The sequence below is a fragment of the Schistocerca piceifrons genome, chromosome 7, assembly GCF_021461385.2.
Source record: "Schistocerca piceifrons isolate TAMUIC-IGC-003096 chromosome 7, iqSchPice1.1, whole genome shotgun sequence".
Taxonomy (NCBI): domain Eukaryota; kingdom Metazoa; phylum Arthropoda; class Insecta; order Orthoptera; family Acrididae; genus Schistocerca; species Schistocerca piceifrons.
The window spans coordinates 511,976,405-511,997,733 of record NC_060144.1 but is presented as its reverse complement, the minus strand read 5'-3'; the positions used below and the strand labels follow the sequence as shown (position 1 = coordinate 511,997,733).

Here is a 21,329-nt window from a genome sequence, read left to right as displayed (position 1 = left end):
CGACAAGAGGTAGTTGAAAAAATTCTGGTTGGTGGATGGTTAACAGGTTTACTGGTGTCATAGGAGCAGATGGTACAGATTTGTTTGTGGATGAGCTGGATAGAATAATCCATATAAAAATTTCATCAATGAATCTGAACCAGAAAAGAGATTTTAGATGTTGACTGGGTAGGACAAATTCCTCCAGATGGCCCATAAAAGTTGACAATGGACGATACCGTGAGAGTTCTCATGACAGTACCATGGAGTTGTTTGTAGACATGGCTTTTGGAACTGAAATAATAGTGGGCCAGGATGTGGTTGGCTACGAGGATTAAAAAGAGGTGGTGGATTTGTTATCTGGAGGATGTTGGGAAAGACATGGGGGATGTTGGTGTACAAGGATGTTGCATCCACAGTACCCTACAAGGAGTCTGGTGGTAACAGGTCAGGAAATGTATTGAGGTGGTGAGGAAATGAGCACTGTGTTGAATATAGGAAGGGAGGTTACAAACAAATACCACAAGAGGCCACTACCATACAGGCACAACCACTCACTGGGCACCACTCAGTTTTGAGCAGCAGCCTCCACATAATTACACTACAGAACACAGTTCTGGCCTGAAGATTACACTCAGACACAGCAGTCGCTATTTATGGAGTAATAGGACAGTCAGTCACGAGGGTCTGCACGATTACTTTTAGTCACAGTGAGAATGTCACAGACTGCTAAAGGACATGAAAGTTATTTAGTTTTCATAGTTTTATGTATAGGACATCCAGTGCCACATATCAAACTGTTACCAAAGTTAAGTACCACACATATTAATAAATGTTATTGCTTATTACTTATGTTCTAGTACTGCCCTGTCAAGCAAGTGTTTAATTAGTAGGACTAACATGCAACTGCCACCCATTTTAATGAATTATAGCAGTAAAAAAGTTTTCTGCTATGATGGATGTTTGAGGTGAAGTAATGGTAACATTCAATTAGTTACAACATTCCAACACTTCCACTGCCAGTAATGTAATCGATCAGATTCTTTGTCTACAACTGGAGCCTCTCTAATCTTTCTTGCTTCATTGGAAGATATGATGGGAAAGAGAGACATGTTTGTGCAGACATAGCGAGTAGTTAGAGTCTTTGTAACTCATGTGAGCAGATGGATATTGTATTACTGTGGAACTTGAATTACTGTGAATCAGTTGTTTTGAGTATTTAAAGAAAATCCGTACACTACCACGACTGAACTTTTATTATTTAGCAGTTAAAGACACACATCTAACAGTTACAATTTTTGAAAGTTCCTGATTTCTTTGTATAGGAAAAACTCGAGACAAGGATCATACCCAGAAGAAGATAATGTACCAGAATATTTAGGAAAATCCTAGGTAATAGATGGGTTGATGGACAATGGCGAATGAGAGCAAATGAGGACTTGTACAGCAAGACAGAACCTATCACAGCATCCATTAAGAATAGATGGCTGTTATTTTACGGTCATCTCATGAGGATGGACGGTGACTGACTAACAAAAAGAATATGCAGTTTCATCCAATGTAAGAAAACAAGGGCGAGATTGTTTGAAGAATGTGAAAAAGATCTTAGGCAGATTGGTATCCAAGAGAGAGAAATTCCTGACAAGAACAAATTTAGAAGATTGGTGAACAACTACCAAGGTTTTAAAATGGCATCAACATCCAAAATACGTAGAGCACCTTTGCCTGAAGAACAGGCACTTCTTGGTGGGCTCAGAAGATACTGGCAGGAAGTCAAAGCTGGAACAAGAACAAGACTTACACACTAAAATGAGATTGGTTGTTACCGCGCAGTCCATAGAGGCTCAACTAGGGGGTGGGGGTGGGGGGTGGAGGAAAGAGTAACAGATTTATAATTTATCGGTGTGAGCATTACTTCTTTCAAGTTGAAACAAAATGACTAACATCAACTAAAAGCAATAAACATGTTATTGAAATGTAACCTTCTATTGAAAGATCACATCACAATAGGCAAATGCAGTTTTCGAAGCATACTGCATCAAGGAATTCCACTCAGGGAATCAGCTGAGTAAAATCTTTGTTTGGGAGCTCTGTTTTGACAAATATCTTACCTGCCATCTTCTGATGAAGCACATGGACTCTGCCAGATGCTGCTAAATACGTTTCATCTCCCAGAACTGTACTAGGTGAGCCAATTGTGATTGCTTGGAAATGGAAGTCCCAGGTTGTGGGAGTAGAGGTAGTGGGAGAATGGCTGTGCACTGATTCCTGGGACTGCCATTCCATCTTGTCCAGTGCTGGTGTTCTGATATCGAGGAATGCTTCTAGTGAATTTTTGATGCATCATTCTAAGAGGGGCCATGATGAAAACTGGTGTCTGTTCATGAGATTTTCGGGAACTCTTCATTCTACTACTTTTTTCATTATAAAATCCAACATAGCATCTTTATATCTTTGAAGTTGAATATGTGTCCTCAAAGATGGTATGCTATGCTGTGCTGCCTTTGACTCTTCTGTGTAGCTGTGGCAGACATTCTTCATGTACTCTTCACATTTCTGAGAGATGCAATGTTGCATTTTGCCAGTGTATTGGTGGCCACAAGTGCACGTAATGTGCTCATGCCAGGTGTTTTAGTCCCAAGAGATATTTCGTGGCACCCAGCAGGGTAGAAAATTTTTGTCAAGATCCTTGCAACCTTGGCAGAGGGCATATGGTAGGAGCAATAAGCCTTTGTTGTCAACTTGTGTGTTTTCCTTCTCTTCCATGATCTGTTATGAGAGTGTGTTTTATTTGCATCCTCAGAGTAGCTGTCCCAATGGAAAATTTCATATAGATGATATGACATAGAGGGCCGGCTTCATTTATGACAGAGGGCTTGGACTCTGAGCATTAGCATGGTGAGTACAACGAAGTGCTACACAAGATGATGGCAATTAGGTGCATTTAGGTAGTCTGTATGTGTCTTCTTACAGTATAGAATGCTCGTATGCACTTCATTTAAAAAACACTTTCAAATTTGCTGGTGATCCTGTAATTCTGTTAGACATGGCAACACATTCGATCAATTTAATGGAATAGGTATTGTCTTGAAAAGAGGTTATATGATGAACACAACATAAGTAAAACAACAATAATGTAATGTAGTTGACTGAAATCAGCCAATGCTCAGGAAACTGGATCAGAAAATAAGACACAAAGTAGTAGACAAGTTTTGCTATTTGCGTGGCAAAAAACTGATGATGGCTGTACTAGAGAGGATATAATATGTAGACTCACAATAGCAAACAATGCATTTGTGAAAATGATAAATTTGGTATCAAATATAAATTTAATTAATGTTAGGAAGTCCAGTGAATAGCTATTTATCTGAAACGTAATCGTCTACAAAATCGAAATGTGGCCAATAAACAGTCGAGACAAGCGAGAATAGAAGCTTGTGAAATGTGATGCAACCGAAAAGTGCTGAAGATTAGATGTGTAGATCAGATTACTAAAAGGTGGTACTGAATCAAATTGGGAAACAGAAATTTATAGCACAACTTGACTCAATAAAGGAATTAATTAACAGCATACACCCTGAGGAAGAGAAAGTGTGTGTATGTGTGTGTTTTGAGGGATTGTACAGGAAAACTAAGACTTGAATAGAGTAAGCAGGTTGAAACTAGATGTAGGTTGCAGTAATTATGAAGAGATTGAAAGGACTTCTGATTCATTCAGTCTCAATTTATAAAGAAGTAGACTGTGAATACAGTTTATTAATCCCTACTACTGTGCATGCACAAAAAGAGAGTTCTTTAACACTAAATTACGGATGACTAAGCATTCAGAATTAAATGACTAACTTTTGTAAACAAGAAATTGCTCTTATGAAGGAATAAGAGATAAATTACTTTGCGGAGCTACTATATATTATTGACACTCTCTGCAGCGTGTGGTCTAGTAGTTAGTGCCCCGCCTCTAGATTGCGGGGCCTGGTTCGATTCTCAGGCAGGTCAGAGATTTTCTTTGCTCATTTGTGTTGTCCTAACCATTTTCTCTCACCCTCATGTGCAAATTGCCGGAGTTTCATCAAACAGAAAGACTTGCACCAGGAGGCCAAACAACCCTAGATGGGGTCCCCTGGCCAACAATACCATACTACCATTTCATTTTTTTCATTATTATTACAAATATTTTTTAGAGAAAACAATGTTTTCTACTATTTGTTGAGGATTACCTCTGCCTATTCAAACTGACCTTAGTAATCAAGTCTTTCATTAATCAAGTCTTTGTATTTCATTAATTACATCTGGAAGTCGTCTTACTCAATTTATAAGTAGCAAACAGGTACATAAACAATATCCGGAAGACTGTAGCTTAGATTGCAAACTTGCGTCCTTCAGAAGATAACAACAAACACAATATTGTTGTTTTCCTTTTTATTTAAAATACCCCATCATTTTCTTCTCTTAAACTTTTTTTATCTAAATGAATTACCATCCAAAACTGATGTATCAAGAATGACTCTTTTCTCACTACGTTGTGTGCACATTTTCTATCGGCTGAAATTACCATGTTCTAACAATCATCATTTGGAGAAAATTTAATGTATGAAAACTGACTGACCTCTTGCTAAACATCCATTTATAAGTAGTTTCACATAAATCTTCCTTCAGCGTTAGGTTCAAACATAGTTTTGGGGTGTACTAACTACATTGCATTACATCAAATACCAAAAAGTTATATTAATATTTTATTCTCTGTTCATATTCTAATTGCAGTGGTGTGAGATGACATACTTTTGCTATTGTTCTACAGGTTGATATTTTGAGATAGTAAAAAGAGAACGAAGATGCACTTCAAGCTTGTAAATATAAATAAAACAGTTTTAGTAAATAAATACGCAGTGTCTAAAGTATAATAAATAAATAAATGACATGTTTTATGATTACAGAATTACAGAGTGTGGTTAAGACCATTTAATATTAATAAATTCTGCATTTTTATAAATGTAAATAAAAAAAAATCACATATCAAAAGACTACTATATGAATAAACTGATTTCACCATTGTGTCGCACCATATAAAATATTCCTTCCAAAGCCATTAATTATTTAGGACTTCATACTTCAATTTTTGCATGCTTCAGCAATTTCACCTGCATAACAGGTTAAGCCTCCCATATACCTAATAGCAAAGGAGTTAGGTGGAAAGGTATACAGTAAAATCTCATCACAACAAACAATTTCATCAACATACATATCACATTTCTTAAAGAAAATGTCTTATACCTACTGATAGAGTTACATGCAAGTCCAACATTAAATATTATTTTCAGATGTTTTACCATTATACTGGCTTAAGTAACTGCATGGTAGGTAAACAACACAAGGCAGTAAGCGTCTATACATTATCTACAGCCATGCTTACTAGGGAATTACTTTAATTGTATAACACGTTTAGATAGATTTGTTGCTTTGAGATTCTACTGTGTTAAGAAAATAATAGCAGCCAATGACACTTCCAACACTGTAGCTGTTATTATTACTACTTTAAAATACAACTCTGTAATCACTTAAATTGGAAAATTCATGTAATGTACTGCTGCTACAGAAGTAATAAGGCGCAAATTGTTTCTTAAGCATCTACTATTTTTTGCAGAAACAAATAAAACTGAAATTTATGAAATTACAAAATACATTGGAGCTGCGCAAAAGCAAATGGAAGTGATATCTTACATGTAATGGGCAAGGTACAATGTCAGAACATATTGCTCATAAAAGAAAGACATAGATTTCTCTTTTTAACACATTATTCACTGGAATTCACTGATGACAATGATTGTTTCCCCTCTTTAAAAGTACTGCTGTTACTGAACTTGAATATTTACACATTAACTTAACTATTTCAATATGCTAATACTTGAGTATTCAATACTCTCATGGGCAAATGTACAAAATAAATTACAATTACGATACTTCAGTATTTCATACTGTACAATCACACATTTACATTGGCTGTAAACATTATTATATGCATCAATACATCGAATATATTAAATGCTGCACTGGAGATTTCAACAATATAAAAAAATTACATTTGGCTAAGCCACTTTTCCTAACACACATTCAAATGGACAAATAACAAACTTGGCATGCAGAAAAATAGTTTCCACTTTTTCATTTCTGACTAGCATAAAAATAGACTTTCTTTTTTTTTTTACCATATGAATTATTCCTTAGACCTAAAACAAAAATTAACATCCCTTAAATCGACCGAGCGTTGCAATCTTATTTTCTCTGTCCACACCCATATAACAGAAACCAGTACAGATTTAGCATCCATTTTGTACTTTTTGTTTTCTTAATGGCTAATAATATTAGTTCATAAAAGTTCATCTATTCTGCAAACATTAATCTGTCTCTCTCTATCTCACTCACACACATACATGCACACTCACACCCAAATACATATTCCCCCATTTATTTACAAACTGTAAAATCACAACACACATCTCTGTACGACAATAGCCACCGGACTGTCCAAATAAAATATCAATAAATGTAGAATGTTACAACTTATACATAAAACAGCTTACAGCTGAAGATAGTGCAGTTAAGAATTACAGTGCCAATATGGCACTTCACAAAAAATTCTAATGAAAGTCAAATGAGTACTTGCATGTTACTCCTAATGTACAACGTAAACAAGTATTCATTAATATAGGTAAAATGAGAGTACTCTGATAAGTTTCAGTGGTCTATAAGGAACTCAATTAGTTCATAATGTGAGATATGTGTTCTTTTCTGCCTGCCATAACAAATATAGTACATATTCACATATTCTTTCATCCTCCATCACAATCTCAAGTAAACATATACTGATTTTTGGCTCTATAAATCTCCTTGGATACTATATACCAGTTATATGTCAAGATAAGTGCTGTCTGCATATTCCATTCCATTGTACAGTGGGCAATTAACTGCCCAGACACACTCAAAACTGTAAAGTAAGTCTCCAAGGCCATCACAGAAAATATACCCACTGATAGCTGCAAGAGAATTCTGCAGCTATGTAAGTGCAAGAAAACTCGCAAGTCACAAATTGAGAAGGTCTACTTCAGGATTTTAGCTTATTCATGTAACAAACCCTCAGATGGATGGTCAAATGATGCTTATTCATTAATTGGTATTTCATATCAGGCTACAAATGCAAGATGCATATGTAGCAATTCATGTGTGCACGCGCACGTGCATGCATAGTATGTACGCACGTGCCCGCCCACCTACACACACACACACACACACACACACACACACACACACACACACACACACACACACACACACACACCAAAAAAACACACCACAAACAAATTCTAGATGTACATGTAAGAAACAAACTAATGAGCCAAGGCGCTATTAAGAAGCTCATTATGGTGGCAGAAACGAAACTAAACGGCATGTCACTTGCTGTGACGTAATTTGCATCATTTGCACCATCTGGGGGTGGGGGTTGGGACACTCTTACCACAAAGAGCACTCCATATGCACAACAAACATTGCCTCATATCAATTCTAGCAACTCTGATGTTTTTACATCATGAGTGGCTTCCACACCAAAAGGTACAAGCTAACACGAAGTATCATCATATGTTATACCATTTTACAATCTAGCATATGCCAAACTCCAAGGCATTTTCAAACCTAACTTTGTAAAATAAATAAATAAATAAATAAAACCAAATTAATCACAGATTAAATCAAAGCACATCACAACTTAACATATACTTTACAGGTCTGACTGGTATCTTTCTTTAGTCAAAACAAAAATATGTTTTGAATGATGGAAATTTGGTAGCACACTTTGACAAAATATTAAAAATATGAAATAAGTACTGCCTGAGAAATGTCAACCCGTGGAGCTGGCTTATAACCACAAACCTCATTTTCCCAACCCCCACTACAGGAGCCATTCTCAAGGATTCAATATAGTTGGCTTTTTGCGATGTCTCCGACCTGGTTCCAGAAGGTAAGAGAGATCTAGGGGCTGTTTACTGGGCAATCTTGCTAAGAGGCGAAGTAGTATGAGATTCAGACGCTGTCTCTGGCTTGCTCTCTGCAAATAAAACAAAGAGAATCACTTAAACAAAAGTTTGCACTATGAGAAATGTAATGATAAATCTCAATTCTGAGTCACAATAAGTATCACCAGAACAACATGATCTCTCTCTCTCTCTCTCTCTCTCTCTCTCTCTCTCTCTCTCTCCCCTCTCTTATATACAAAAATCTTTTTTTTTATAATTTTATGTAATATTACAAGTAAAAATAATTACAAATGATTTTGAAATGTGATGGAAACCTAGCAGCAATAGTAGAGAAAAGAATAACACAATTTATACATTTCTAGGTTACAGTCCTGATAAAACATTGTTAAATTTTTTATGTTACACCATGAACACAGAAACATTACATTTATTTGAGTGTGTCTCAACTGAGATAGGTTAGCACTAATTGTTTTCTTCTGTGAATCTCTTATCTTTGAACCCTACAAGAGATCACCCAAGTCCCCTTCACTTCCATAACATTCATTTCTAAGGTTTCAGCCATGTCAGTCTAGTGGTAAAGTACATACTTGGAAATCTCAAGGTTGCGGGACTGCATCCCACTAGGACCACGGAGTTTTCAGTCTGCGTTCAATCTCATCTTCACCCCTCAAAAATGTGAGGAGTCACTAGGAACGACACGAGGTTCAGATTTCAAGTTAAGCTGTAGGTCCCATTCCCTCGGCTGGATAACTGGGGTAGATCAGGGACACCAAATCTGTTGAAGTGGTGTCTAAGACTTGCACCTGGCCACTGACCCAGGTGCAAACATTATTATTTCCAAAGTCTGACCTCTCCAAAGTTACACATGTTGTGATACACATTTGAGTGGTAATGCACAGTTTTGTTTGTTATTTCCTGTCATCTGTGTACCATACAGTCTTTACAAAAGCCCATAAGCATTTCCAATCTGTTGTACAAAGTTGAAGAAAGACAGGATCCAAAGTCACTTCTCACAGTACAGTCTAAATTGATAAATTTCCTTAAGTTCACTTAAACTATGCCATAAACATTAATGGGAGTGGTTCAGGGTCATTTGAGTTATACTGAAGATCATTGTGAGCATCTGTTCAGTAAATGCAAAGAGCTTTGGAAGTGAAATATGCTCACAAGCCCAAAATGTGCTTTTGTGTGGTTCAATTTTGTCACTATTTCCTTTGAGTCCCTCAACTTCCACTTATTTCCTGCCTGCTTATCCGTTTCAGACTTCCATTTTTTATCACTACACCACCAATCTTTTACTAATTTCTTTGTCATGAGGCCAGTTGGGGCAACTTTCCTTTCCAACTATTTATTTATTTGAAGACAACTACTCACCATATAGCTGACACATTCAGTGCTCAACAGGCAAATAACAAGATTGAGGACACTGCTGAATTTCAGACAATATCCTTACCTACACCAAAACTACCACTGTCCCAACATTGTAATCTGACTGGAGTATGAGGCTGTGTCAGGTGGATTGGGTGAGAGGAGAACAGAGATGGGAAAGGAACAAGAAATAATAGAGAGAAGGGTGCTTGAAGGGTGAAAGGAAGAGGCTGGAAGGGAACAGCACAGGAATGTGGCTTAGGTAGGGTATTGGGGGGGGGGATAGAAGAGAATAACAGAGAGACCACAGGGTGATAGGGTGATGAGGAGAGTTCATAACCCAGTGACAGAAAGTGCTACAAAGCACATGTTGACTTCAATAGCTGTTTCACAGCCTGTGTCATCTAAGCCCTCTGCTTCCAGCTTCTCTCAATTACAAAGATGGGAAATGTGCTAAGAAAGCATGCTTCAATTCCACAATCCTCCTAGCTTCAATCTCCACTAGACTAGACCCTGTCTTTCAACCTAACTTACCCTTGTACCCACACATCCCACTCCATTAATCTAGACTCACACTTTCCTCTCTGCTGTCTCCACTTTTATCATGTGCCACATGCTACCACATCTACCTGCCTCACTGCTGCCTCACTCACTTGTTGCCTTTCCACCTTTTCCTTTCAGCTGTCAGCCATCCAACAAAATACCTCACCCAAGTCAGGCAGCAGCACTGAGGCAACACAGTCAGTCAGGACAATGTACCCATGCCTGTGAGTGCATGTTCTGAAAGACTGATGTGGAGGAGGACAGCATGAAAGATGAGGTATGTTTTTAATCTCGTTTATGTGGCTATGACCACTCAATGTCTCAACTGTATGAAGAACAGTTAACTTTACTCATTGCATTATTTGTTTTCCAGTCAGGACCAGGTCTTTCCTGTATCATATTACTCACTTCTTCACTTTTATTAGTTACCGAAAAATGTCATTAAAATGTGTATCTTCAGCATAGGCCCAAAACCAATATAATTACACATCACTATGACATTGCAGGCAAAACTCCACACAGAAACATTTGCTGGAAAACACATAGATTAGGCAGCGAGACTTGTGTCGCCACTCATTCAGTTGCTTTTGGACAGTGCCCCCAAAATTTGTAGGTAAAAGAGTTCCGATTTTCATGGAGAACTAATTATTTTTCTCACAGTTACAAACTCTAATACTGAACAATCCAAAGAACAAAATAATAGAGCCATCAAACTCATGTTTTTTCCATGAACACTGTTGCTTTGTGCACACACATAATTATTCTCCAATATTCAGCTTCTCTGGTGCGAATCCCATCTTTCCATATCAAACGGGTTGCTCAACTCCAGAATTTACAGATAAATTGATATTTTGTATCACTACACAAAAAAATTTAATACCTCCATATAATGTTGCCAATTTACGACACATAAAGAGTTACAGAATGAATTTTGAAAGAAAAAAGCTGCAGTGCATAAATATGTGGCAGGCTTGAAAAAAACATTGTTTTCTTCTGTCTAAAACAACCTATGTATATCAATTATCACGAATATGGATTATCTAACATCACGGGTAAATTCTGTCAAAAAGTGACACTACAAATGGTCTAAACTAGGACACTGCTTGTTTTTAATAAGGAGAAGGGCTTAGGTACTACGACAGTTTTAAATGATGATGATTTCTATATGTATTTGTTTTTAAATGACACATGCGAGACTGAATTCTTGAAAAATAAGCTAAATTTGAAATTGAAAGTAAAAGAGTTAGAAGTGGCTAAAAACTGTTTGGGGATGGAAATCAAATACGATAAAATTAAAAGGAGTGTACACATTTAAGTCAAGATCATACTCATTAGCTGCTGGAAAGGTTCAGACTGTAAAACTGTAAACACTTTTACTTAAACTGAACTTGATTTTCTAAGTGAAAAAGAAAACAAGGTTTATGATGTCGCTTATCAAGTCTGAAAAGGTAGCTACATTTATTTGTCTATACTTACAACAGCAGATGTTTCTTTCGGTGTGAGCTATTTAAGCCAGTATTCTGACATGAACTAGAAATGGGTTAAGAGAATTTTGAGCTATTTTAAAGAAACTAAGATTTATTGTCTTCAAGTTTACAAAAGGGCATTTAGAATATGTGGTTTTGTAGATGCAGATATGCAAATTGTTCCTTCAACAGGAAATCATACAATAGTTTTATTTTTAAACTGTGTGTCTCTGCAGTTCTATGGCAGAGCGCTAAACAGGAAACTGTGCTCTTTCTAACACATGGGCTGAGTATATGGCTCTTTCTGAGTTTTGTCAAGAGGCCATTTATTTAAGAAGAGTATTTTTTGGACTGATAAACTGTAACAATTGTGTAACTTTGTTCAATGGTAACCAGAGTGCTTAAAATTTGTCTGTTGATATTTAGCATCATTTTATAAGGGAAGTAGTATCCAACAAAGTCGTAAAAACATTTGATTTACAGAAAAATCATATGCCAGCAGATATAATGACAAAAATATTAAGAAAAGGAAGACATTGTGAATGCCTTGATTGTATGGGTCTAGGTACTTTTAAGACAGCCATCTGAATGTTTTGAAGTGGGGGTGCTGAGTTTAATCAAACAATTCAAACAATGTCTGTGGTCTCTAAGAGCCATGATCTTTTGTATGTCTTTGTATGCCAGTGAATTCACCTTGCCTTGTCATGTCCTCTGTGATGTGTGTGTGCGTGTCATGTCTGCTGTGTATTGTGAGTGTGCCATGTCTGCTGTGTATCATGTTGCACTGAGTGCAGTATAATGTGCGAGTTCCTCTTAACATGAAGAGGTCTAATAAAGTTCAGGTGTATGTCTCAGTGTTCTCAATACATATAGATAGTTAGAACACTAAATACAGCAACCTACAAACTGATCATTTGCATACTTTGGTTGTTTACAGCACCCCATAAATGACTTAAGACTTTCAGTAAGATAATGCACCATTCCATTCTAGCTTGCACCACCCCATTCTCACCAAATGTTTCAGAACGGCTTGGGGCTGCCTGTGTGGCTTTCCTGAGTGACCCACCTCAATCCCATATAGAACACCTGGGACACAACCAAGTGAGATGTGCACATCCTACACCCAGTTGAAAACTGGGGGCAGCAATTGACTGCTTGTGGATCAGGGTATCTTAACTTGTCGTGCACTCCATGCCAGGACATTTGCCAATGACAGCAGGTAGGAAGCACGTGTTACATGCTGCCTCTAATTCAGTTTTCCATGAACGTTTAAACAAAACAATCACTACAGTAAACACACAATGGAATGAGAATTAAAAAAACCTTGTATCTACCAGGCAATAGCAGACAGGCAAAATCAGAAATCATGAGTTTTCTCTACCAAGCAAGAGAGAGAAAGAGTTACAAATCATGTTCCCCTTTATGTGAAGCCCAGAAATGCTTCTAATTAACTCTTTAATAGTATTATAGTAGCTTTCAAACCCTTCCTCTCTTCTGCTGGGTGGAAAAACCTCTGGTTCTTTTCATTTGATTAATTATCCCCTCTGCTCCCCCTCCCACACAAAGTTTTGCAGTTAGTTGTGTGGGAGAGAAACATTTGTTACCAGTATCTGAGTTATTGGCCAAACATAAAATGGAAGAGGATAACTGCTTTTATTTTATCTCTAATAAGGAATATTAATATTCACAACTGCCTAGCTTTACCTAATTCAAGAATCTATTAGTGGTTATCATCATTTGAATAACTGTGGAAACTGTGATAGTGGAGGAAGAGATTATCACAAATAAATACAAATGTATTCCTAAAACACTAGATTGAAATAAATGAAATAATGGGGCCACTAGATGCATCTGCATAAAGATATTTTCATACGTATTGTAACCTGAATACAGCAACCAGTCACATATATGAAGTTTGTTTACATTTAAACATTACCTTACTTGTGGCTAGTTGCAGTTTTTAAATCACAATGTGTTTTGGACAAGATTGTGGGAAAGATATGTGCCACACAAATATATCCTCTGAACACAGAACAATAAATTGTGTATTTTGAAATAATTGTGCTTTTAAAATATATGTTAAATAAATGAGTAGTATAAAGATAATAGTATAATGTTATGTTATGTTGTATGTTTAAAAACACTTTTAAGCTGTGTAATGCAGCCACTGAAACAACACAAAGCAAAATTTACAGCAGATAAGCACAACAGCAGAACATTAGCATTTACCATAAAAATAACAGTCTTCACACAAACAAGCTACAGTAATGACGTTAACAATGTTGGAATGTTCTACTCACAGTAACATATTATGCACACAAATTTGTTTTAAATTAATGAAGCTGCACTGAAATGCATATGAATGAGAGGATGAATGGAAAACTCGCAACAAACAAATTTTTTCAGGCACTGTGAAAACTATTTTGCCTTCCATTTTAAAGCTGAGCAACACAATCTGCCTGTCTCAAATACAATGATGTGGTTAATGCTCTCTGTGGCCTATTTGGATTGATTGACTGATTAATTGAGAGGGGTTATGGGACCAAACGGCATGGTCATCAGTCCCAGCCTATTTAGATTTTTGTACATACTCATGTTCTTCATCTTGTGACACACATCTCATTATCAATTCACTACAGGCATAGTTACAAAAAAGAAATTCATAGGTTGAAAGTAAAATTGTTTTACTGTGTGATTCAGTAGTTGGGAAACTGCCAATAAAAATGCAGACATTGCAACTTAGTGTGAAATGAGGTGGAACTCCAAGCTTAGCAAGTGGAAGGAATCTGGAAATGTACATCACTGCTAGTACAATCCAAGCTTAACAAGTGGAAGGAATCTGGAAAGGTACATCACTGCTAGTACAAAACCAAACTGTTACGAAATTATCCTTAATATGGCCTTTACTTGAATATCTACAAATAAAATAAAACCATGGCTTTTTAGATATTCATCCAATATGAACAATAATAGTCCTCAATAATAAGCCAATAGAACAGGTAGTCCATTTAAAATATTTAGGATGTGACATATAATATGACAAAGGTATGGAGTATATAGAAAAAAAAACTAATACTTTATGTAGCACAATAAGGAGAACACTTAAGTGAAAAACAAGAGAATAAATGTAACTGAAATTTTATATATTCATGGCAGTTCTCACTTTACTACATGGGGCAAAAAGCGGGATGTTGAGAAATAAAGATTTATGGCAACTAGAAGCATCAGCTCCGAAATTTCTAACATTTGTGAAATGCAGCACTAAGGGAGACAAAATTAGAAATGAAGTAATAAGGGAAGAATTATGGATGCAACCAATTACACAAAAGGCAAAACAATATAAAGAAAAGGGGGGAGAACTTATACTTCACAGGCTGCCATAAATCCTTCCTAAATTAACAATGGATTATAAACCATGGGGCAAGAGAAGTATGGAAAGACCAAGAAAGAGATGGTGAGATTAGAACAGGCTCTTGGCCTAATGCTAGAGAGACAAAAGAAGAAAAAGAAGAAGAAGAAGAAGAAGAAAACTCAAATTTAGGACGACATATTGTTTTAGAGTACCGCCTGCACCAAGCAATAGATATTTTAACTTTCTTTTGCAGTATAAGACATATTCTGAGGGTGAAGATAAATGGCTTGAAACTTGAATAAATTAACCTGTTCGCTACTGTGAGAGCTCTTCTGCTGAACACGTGCTGATAGCTCTTAAGGTATGCATTTTAAGCCCATGTTTACTGGACTTTTTTTCTTGTTTTGGCCCATACTATCTCGTTTCAAAATATAAAAAGCAAAGAGCTTGCAGTAGAAAAGGTGTGCTTCACACTACCTAAATTGAACAAGTGCTTGTAGCTTGTAATGGTACTTTGACTTCCCCGCCTCCGCCAATACAAAGATATAATTTACGATCGCGCACGCAGAAGAGCGCTGTGCCAGCGACCGATTTTTATAAATAATTTTATTTGTCTTTTTACTTTTGCGTAGGTTTTTGTTTTTAACAACTAATTGATGACACTCTCTCTCTGTCTATATACGAAAGACGTGTATTTTTCGGCGATGTGTTGAATGTGCTTTTGGGTAGAAATTAAAATTATATTACAAAGCGAGGTTGTTTCAATAGTGATTCGAGGTGGTTATCGCCAAATTTGTAAATTGATCATGGCAGTGACAACTTGAAGAAGTTTTCAACAGACGGAGAAAAGTGAAAGATGGGTCGTTCTACAAGAGAAATTAGGACGACAGCCATGAAGACTATATTGTAATTAACACCGCGTATCTAACAAGATTATAAGGTAAATTTCAATTAGTTTCTGATGCTATTTCCATACAGTCGCTTTTTGTAGTGTTGCCGACCCGGTCTGCCACGCACGGTCAAATTACAGCACGATCTCAATCAATAATACTAAGTCCGCCTTATCCGTAACTGAAACCACCAAAATTCAAGACATCAATCAGATTTTCTATTTTATATTTTTCACGGCAGAGCCCCGAGGATAAGGGAACACTACAAGCTTTTAAGGTGTCCATTTCAGTGCCCAACTTTACTACATTTTTTTCCCTTCTTTTGGTCCATACTACCACTTCTGAAAGTTTGGAAGTCTGGTTCACACATACACATAAATATATTTGAAGTGCGTGTTCAGCGGGGACAATGTAGCCACACAAGTGTGTGTGTGTGTGTGTGTGTGTGTGTGTGTGTGTGTGTGTGTGTGTGTGTGTGTCAGGGGGCGGGAGTGGGGGGAGGGCAGGAGGCACCCGGCTGTCTTTGTACTCTATCTCATTAAAGGATTTGTCCACAGGCTAGCAAAGTTTTCATTCTTTTTTGTGTGCCTGTCAAAAACTCATTACTTCCACTATTCTGTAAGTAGTCTCCCTTACCTCCAAATTATACATATGTATACTAGCTTCCTGTCCACAGCTATGCCTGCAGACATATATGTCACATATATTTCATGCTGGCAAAACTCTGATTCTATGGTGTGTTACACAACGAAACTCCAGAGAGGGTATCTGATGTATTTAGCCGTGTGACATTACCTTTGGTCCAAAACATGGTGACAAAGTTATTGGCTTGTTGCAGCACTCATTCTTAAGATCTGAGTGATGCATTGAACAACACGTATCAGAGATGGTTTGTACTTCATGCCTTTAAATTATTGCAAGTCAACTAAGTACAGGGAAGAAACTCACAACAGATCGTTTTAAAACATTTTTACTTGTAACCCCATCTCATCTCAATTACCCTACGAGTTGTAGGGATATCTTATCCCACAGTATTTTTGTACAAATAATGAGTTGGGCCCCCTCTTAAGCTGCCCCAATGCACGATGCATTATCGTACACAGCGTCACTGCTGAACAATGCTTACAGAGGAGCACAAGCAGGAATGTACATTATGAACCATGCTAGTGATGTAGCTCTATGTCTTACATTATGCAATGAAAAATTCGGACGTAAGGATTAAACACATCGAAGACTGTACAAGCATTGTACTCATTACTCTGAATTGTATCATATAGCAAACATCTACTGATGAACTCATTTTTGCAAATAAAATATAATTCAACAGGCAAAGAGTAAATAGCTTTTCCAAAGGGTAAATATTTCCCCCCAATTTATGAGATATTCTTCAAATCAGTAAGTAACTTGTGCTACACACTTGCTAAAGTAGCCTAATGTTCTTCCTCAAAGTTCAAGTTATATCCTAACCAAATTTGACGGAAATCGGTTCAGCAGGTTAGTAATAATAAATTCAAATGTCATGAATGATGCAGCAGTTTCCACTGATCTCAGAGTTTATGATATCATACATCCAGAATTATGTGTCGTACAATGATATAATTTTGCATATAAATTCAGTGGTGTATGTGACAATGTCTGCAAAATTCATTGTGAATATAGTTAGTAGTAAAGAAGTAATAAATTAAGATGTCATGTCTGATGAGAAAATGAACAGCGAAAATGTAGTAAGTGATAAACTTTTTCCTTTCATTTTGTGGGGGATGCCAGCCAGAAAAATTTTCATAATGGTTTGAAATGAGGTGTAAAGTTTGTTGTAAGTTGCTAAGGGCTATCGTTGTCAAATGCTGGATGAATAAGATCTGGGTATTTGCGCATGTGGTCTACACTTCTTTTTCACCCCCACCTCTCCAGTAGGTAGTTGTTTCTTACCCCTACAGCAATTCTTTCCAATAGTAAGTAACATAAGTACCAAGTTTGGTTGAAATCGGTCCACTGATTTCGGAGGAGATATTGAACATACAAACATTTTTTATAATTTGCTTGTATATCTTTTTCCATGATCCCATTTTGATGTAATAAATCCTATATGGTGTCCTATGCTACACTGAAGTTACCAGTGAAACCCCTTGAAAATCCGTCTAGTTATTTGGAGACTGGCTTGTCCGAAGACAAAATGATAGACACGGCAAATTTACAGATACATTATTAGTACAGGTATATTGTTCAACAGATGCAATAATATGCTTGCACGAAACAAAAGCCAGTCATTCTATATCATAATTATTTATATGCAGAGACTAGCTCTATGTGCCTAGTAATAATAAATGTTGTGACGCGCCGATCTTTCAAAGTGCCGCCGCGCAGTTACGTGTGTCCTCTACATGCGGTGCTGTCTGCCAGCCATGCAGCAGCAGCGCCACTAAAGCGGCCAGACAGCCAACAGCCTCTAGACTTGGACTCAGTTATGATTTGACTGTTAAAGTGTATACACATTTTACTCTGTTTACTTGATCTATGACTTTCATGTATTGCATCTTCCTTGAAATATATTTGTTCAACTTGAAGTTATAACAATTGGCGACGAGGATAGGATTTTTCTTTTCCATCGTTGACCCACATGTTTCCATGGCTACTTTAGAGCAACTATTGCAAGGTCTCATAGAACAGCAAACACTTCTCACAAATGCGATTCGTGATTTCGTCACGGCATCAAATGCGGGGCGTCTCTCGTCATCGTCTCTACCTACTTTTCCTCCTTATGAGACGGCGGAAGACTGGTCTGATTACGAAAAACGTCTTCGACAGCACTTTTTGGCATTTCATGTCGCGGAAGAACAAACATATAAGTCTCTGTTTGGTAGCCTCTCGTGTTGCCTTTTATCGTTGTCAAAAACAACCGAATCAATCCTACCGCGCTTGGGCTGCTGAACTTCACGGCCCCAGTAGAAAGTGTCAATTTGTTACTGAAGTTCACAAAGAATCCTACGCCAATTCCATGGTAAGGGATGCTATTATCTGATCGGCGCCCGACAAAGAAGTTAGGCAATGTGCCCTTCAGTTGGCGAATCCGACTCTAGATGAAGTCCTATCCATCGCTCAGTCTTTTGAAATTTCTCACACCGCTGGAGAGCAAATAGAGGCATGGGGCAACGTTGGCGATATACAGCCTCTGTGCGATGTTGACGAAGCATGTGGCGTGTACCCACCAGCCGACGTGGCCGCAGTATGCTCCCAAGTGCAGCCTCGGCCTAACCGTAAATAAACCTCTAAGAAACTGCAGCAAAACCCACGGCAACTTCCTTCATGTCCGCGGTGTTTTACGAAACAGTCACGAGAAGATTGTCCACAACGTTGGGCCGGGTCTCACAAATGCAAACAAAAGGATCATGTGTCTTCCGTTTGCAAATCCGACCGCATACATGATGTTCATGAACATGACGCTGATTCTGATTCTGTGTTGTCTGTCAATTGTACTTCTTCCCTTTCAGGGAAGTTATTCCTCACTGTCCAAATACTTGGTCGAGATGTTCGCATGCAGGTGGATACTAGTTCTGCTGCCACTATCATCAATTCTCAGACGTATCTCCAGTTGGGTTCTCCAATCCTGTCACCTGTCACTAGGCAGTTATGGACTTAACAATAAACAGAAGATTTCTCTCTTGGGACAATTTGATGCTGAGGTATCTTACAAATCTGTCGTTCGCACTGTTCCCATATTTGTGGTCGACCATAGTAACGCGGAGAATCTTTTTGGTTTCGATGCCTTTCACGTTTTTGGGTTCTCCATAGATGATTCTGTCAATATCGTCTCTGATGCTATTCCTTATGCTCAATTGGATTCCTTGAAACTTCCTGGCAGATTAAAACTGTGTGCCCGACCGAGACTCGAACTCGGGACCTTTGCCTTTCGCGGGCAAGTGCTCTACCATCTGAGCTACTGAAGCACGACTCACGCCCGGTACTCACAGCTTTACTTCTGCCAGTATCTCGTCTCCTACCTTCCAAACTTTACAGAAGCTCTCCTGCGAACTGTGCAGAACTAGCACTCCTGAAAGAAAGGATATAGCGGAGACATGGCTTGGCCACAGCCTGGGGGATGTTTCCAGAATGAGATTTTCACTCTGCAGCAGAGTGTGCGCTGATATGAAACTTCCTGGCAGATTAAAACTGTGTGGCCGACCAAGACTCGAACTCGGGACCTTTGCCTTTCGCGGGCAAGTGCTCTACCATCTGAGCTACCGAAGCACGACTCATGCCCGGTTTCGCAGGAGAGCTTCTGTAAAGTTTGGAAGGTAGGAGACGAGATACTGGCAGAAGTAAAGCTGTGAGTACTGGGCGTGAGTCGTGCTTCGGTAGCTCAGATGGTAGAGCTCTTGCCCGCGAAAGGCAAAGGTCCCAAGTTCGAGTCTCGGTCGGGCACACAGTTTTAATCTGCCAGGAAGTTTCATATCAGCGCACACTCCGCTGCAGAGTGAAAATCTCATTCTGGAATTGGATTCCTTGTCGACAACATTTTCGTCCCTTTTTTCTCCTGGGTTAGGCCATGCAAACGACTTTGAAGCTCATATCACGCTCCAACCCACTGCTCGGCCTAAGTTTTTTTTGGGGCTCGGCGCGTTCCTGTGGCCCTTCGTGATCAGGTCAAACGGGAGCTGGATCGTCTCACTGCTTCAGGGGTCTTGCTTCCTGTCACTTCCAGTGAGTGGTCCTCTCCTGTCGTTGTCGTTGCTAAGCCAAATGGTGATATTCATCTCTGTGCCGATTTCAAAGCCACTGTAAATGCTCAATGCCTTATCGACACTTACCCTATGCCTCGACCTGAAGAATTGTTCACTAAACTTGCTGGAGGCCATTATTTTTCTAAACTTGACCTGTCAAAAACTTATCATCAACTTCCTCTCAACGCTGCTTCCCGGCAGTTTCTGGTCCTTAACACGCCTTTTGGCCTCTATCAATACCAACGATTGCCATTTGGGATTGCCAGTGCCCCTGCTCTCTTTCAGCGATTCTTGGAACAATTATTGCTCATTGTCCCTGGGTGTATAAATTACCAGGACGACATTGTTGTAACTGGCTCCATCACTGACGAACATCTTCAAAATCTCCGCACACTCTTTCATGTCTTACAAACTGCCGGTCTTAAGTGTAATCTTCAGAAATCAAAATTTTTTCAGGCATCTATCACGTACTTGGGGTTTCAACTCTCTCGGGATGGTATTCGTCCGCTTCAGCAAACTGTCACTGTGATCGATGCCCTTCTCTGCCCTACATCTGTTAAGGAACTGCAGGCCTTCTTGAGGAAAACAGCATACTACCACAAGTTTTTACAGTCTACTGCTTCGGTGGCTCGGCTGTTGCACCGCCTGTTGCATAAAAATGTGCCTTTTCACTGGTCAGCGTCATGCGATGTGGCTTTCCAGAAATTGAAGACTATGCTGAAACAGGCCCCGTGCCTGGCTACTTATCGACCTGGCCAACATCTTGTTCTTGCCACGGACGCCTCTCAATACAGGGTCGGTGCAGTCCTTGCGCACCGTTTTTCTGACGGTTCTGAACAACCCATTGCTTATGCCTCAAAAACGCTCATGGATGCCCAACAAAAGTATTCTCAAATTGAAAAAGAAGCTTTGGCCATTATTTATGCTCTTCATAAGTTTGGTATTTTTCTCTATGGATCCAAATTTCATCTTGTTACGGATCACAA

General features: G+C 38.4%; 1 protein-coding gene across 1 annotated transcript in view; it reads right to left on the bottom strand.

The window, feature by feature from the left end:
- Positions 1 to 4,484: 4,484 nt before the first annotated feature.
- LOC124804594 (histone-lysine N-methyltransferase ash1) overlaps positions 4,485 to 21,329 on the bottom strand; it is a 341,957-nt gene continuing 325,112 nt past the window's right edge. The window contains exon 23 of the mRNA XM_047264785.1: positions 4,485 to 8,077. Within this exon, the coding sequence (XP_047120741.1) occupies positions 7,937 to 8,077 (141 nt within the window). The 3' untranslated portion in view covers positions 4,485 to 7,936. The remainder of the gene's footprint in view (positions 8,078 to 21,329) is intronic.